The 2,746-nt window shown below is 31.8% G+C and overlaps 1 protein-coding gene across 2 annotated transcripts; it reads left to right on the forward strand.

Moving 5' to 3' along the window:
* Nucleotides 1–248: 248 nt before the first annotated feature.
* On the forward strand, nucleotides 249–2,148 carry LOC11444762 (RNA-binding protein 38). 2 transcript variants are annotated; one of them, XM_013605995.3, is made up of 6 exons: nucleotides 249–725; nucleotides 824–941; nucleotides 1,073–1,187; nucleotides 1,457–1,502; nucleotides 1,576–1,762; nucleotides 1,872–2,126. In XM_013605995.3, exons 1-6 carry the CDS (start codon nucleotides 513–515, stop codon nucleotides 1,946–1,948), a joined length of 756 nt encoding a protein of 251 aa, XP_013461449.1. In that variant the 5' UTR covers nucleotides 249–512; the 3' UTR covers nucleotides 1,949–2,126. The 2 variants fall into 2 exon arrangements, with proteins under 2 accessions (XP_013461449.1, XP_003602355.1); XM_003602307.4 differs by having other exon boundaries at nucleotides 253–725; nucleotides 1,579–1,762; nucleotides 1,872–2,148.
* The last annotated feature ends 598 nt before the right edge of the window (nucleotides 2,149–2,746 follow it).

A 2,746-nucleotide genomic window follows, 5' to 3' on the forward strand; every position in this document is an offset into this window, starting at 1 on the left:
TCTCACCTATGTCTGCTCTATTATTGATGATTGTATTAATTTTTACATTTTCATAGTTTAGAAGAGCAAAAATATTTCTTTGAGACTTGATCGCAACCTCATAGTGAAAAATATATATTTTTGAATTAATTAATTAGTATATTTTGACGGGTATGTGTCGAAATAATTTGTATTTAGGATTCCGACCAAGTAATAGCTGTCACTCTATTTACACCCAAACATTTTCAATCATTTATTACTATTTATTCATAAAGTTTCTTGTTAAAGGAATATTATGTTGTAGAATCTGAGGAAATATTACCAGTATGAATGAATAGACCACATTGAACGAAAATTACTAGACCACATTGTTAGTGCAAGATTTCCTCCGAAAATATTGATAAATGATAATGATTAGAATCATCACTGTTCATACTTTACAACAAACCAAACGGCTATTCTGACTTTTTTTCCTCTCTGTCTTTGTCTCTTCGTTTATTAAGTCCTTAAGTGCTTTTGTGAATCAAATTCATATGTCACATACAAGGCAAAACAAGATAACGATGAGTCTCAACGTTGTTCCTAAACATGTTGGTGACACAACTTATACGAAGATTTTTGTTGGAGGGTTAGCTTGGGAGACCAAAAGAGACACACTCAAACGTTACTTTGATCAGTTTGGTGATATTTTAGAAGCTGTTGTCATCACTGACAGAACCACTGGAAAATCAAAAGGATATGGCTTTGTAATTTGCACTTACTCTTTTGATTTTAATTTATTTTCTTACTCTAATTAATCACTTTTAAATTTAATCTTTGGTGTTAATTTTCTTCTTACTATTAGGTTACCTTCAAGGATCCAAATTCTGCTATACTAGCTTGTCAAAATCCTAATCCTATGATTGATGGAAGAAGAGCTAATTGTAATCTTGCATATCAAAAACCTGATCCATCTTTAACAGGTGATCATTGTTTTGTAAATTGATTTATATTATATTTCTTGCATGCAAAATTGCAAACTAAATGAAACAAACATGTTATTGTTGGTTGGTTTCACATATTGACTCATTTTACTGTTTTGGCCTTTTCTTAGGAAAGCAGAAATTCAATAGTCCTTCAAGGAATACTTCACCAATCCAAGTTCAAGGTTCCTCAGCTTATTACAATCAACATATACCACAATATGCATTTCCTTATCCACTTTACAGGTATACAATTGAAACATATGTAAAAAGTAATAAGCACTATGTAGCACCGACACTTCAGATTGAAGGCATGTCATTGTGTCGTGAGTCGTGACAGGTGTCTGACACGAAACATGTGGTTACCTTTAAATATTTCATTTTCTCAAATTATTGTTGGTGTCGGTGTCATGTTCGGTGTCTGTGTCGGTAAAAGTGTTTCGTAGGTAATAGCTCTTTTATGCTTTCATATTTATCTACCAATTTGACATATGCTAAAGAATGAATACATTCAGGTACCCTCACCCTGGTTATCCTCGTCCACAAGACATATATGAAATGGTTAGTTTTCTATCAAGCAGTAATTCTTTCATATCAGATTATATTCCTAATCTAAATTGTGTTTTTCTCTCAGCAGAGCTATAATAATGCATATGGTGGTGGACCTCAATTTCCATTTCGCTGGTTCCCAGCATATTACCAACCATATTATGGCCTTAGTAGACAGTTAATTCCAACAGCATATATGAAAAAGACACAATTCCATGATGTTGTTGGCATATCAGAACCTATTTCACCTTCAACTTCAATTTCCAGCACTGGTTGGTTAATTAGTATCTAATCAATTACTAATTTACTATGATTTCGTTATGACTAATTTTTTTTCATGTTAGCTAATTTATAAGTTTGTTGTGCATTGGATTAAAACAGGAGTTATCACAGAAACAGTAGGTCCAACAAGAGTGGTGGAAGTAGAACCTTCCAAAGATCAAACAACTTCAGCTTAAGAGGAGCTTTTCGATCAATTGACTAGAAGAAAGAAAGCAAAAAGAAAAATGACATTGTTCAATAATGTATAAAGTTTTGAGAAAATGTTCAATGATGTGGTCTAGCAATGACAATGTGACTTGGATGAAATAAATCAGGATTTCTTCATTATCTTCAAAATTTTATTTTGTGAATTCAGATGCACATGATTTATTCTTTTGTTTTTCTTGTTGATCTTTTCTTGCTACGTTATAGTTTAAAAAGGAAAATAGTTGCTTATTGTTCTTGTCTTACTCTCACACCTATATTTTCCATTTCATATATTTAAAGCCCAATTTTTTGTTCAGCAGTACAATCAACAATTTTAGCTCATCCTTTCCCTTTTTTTATGTAAAGAAGAATTTTACCTCCGTTTAGCTGAATCAAAATTAAGTTTTGAAAAGAATTTTTTTTTCTCCCTAAATTAAGATATTGTGATAGACAATGGTTTCAACGGTTGAAAAATTAGTCATAATAATTATCTCTAAATATTAATCAAAGTAAACATATAGACGTGAATAAAATATAAGCAAAAGAGATAAATCAATCAACTTATCTAGTTCTTAAAACTGCATTGATTTGACGTGAACAAACAAGAAATCATGACCTGCAAAATAGTAAACCGTTATATAACATGAGGCGTGACAAAGTCACTGTCCTTAAGGATTTACCCGCCTCATAAGCGCATATCCTCCAAGGATACAACATGTTCTTCAAGAAAACTCAATATTTTGGCACATTGCAATCTATCTCAAAGATAGCAGAAGATGTAACCCAGA

This window comes from Medicago truncatula, chromosome 3 (genome assembly GCF_003473485.1).
Source record: "Medicago truncatula cultivar Jemalong A17 chromosome 3, MtrunA17r5.0-ANR, whole genome shotgun sequence".
NCBI lineage: Eukaryota > Viridiplantae > Streptophyta > Magnoliopsida > Fabales > Fabaceae > Medicago > Medicago truncatula.

What these genes read in the sequence shown, in the direction of transcription:
- LOC11444762 (XM_013605995.3), top strand. Translation starts at nt 513, where the DNA reads ATGTCACATACAAGGCAAAACAAGATAACGATGAGTCTCAACGTTGTT. An exon ending in CACAAGACATATATGAAATG is followed by an intron (nt 1,503 to 1,575) that starts GTTAGTTTTCTA and finishes TTTTTCTCTCAG; the next exon opens with CAGAGCTATAATAATGCATA. An exon ending in AACTTCAATTTCCAGCACTG is followed by an intron (nt 1,763 to 1,871) that starts GTTGGTTAATTA and finishes GGATTAAAACAG; the next exon opens with GAGTTATCACAGAAACAGTA.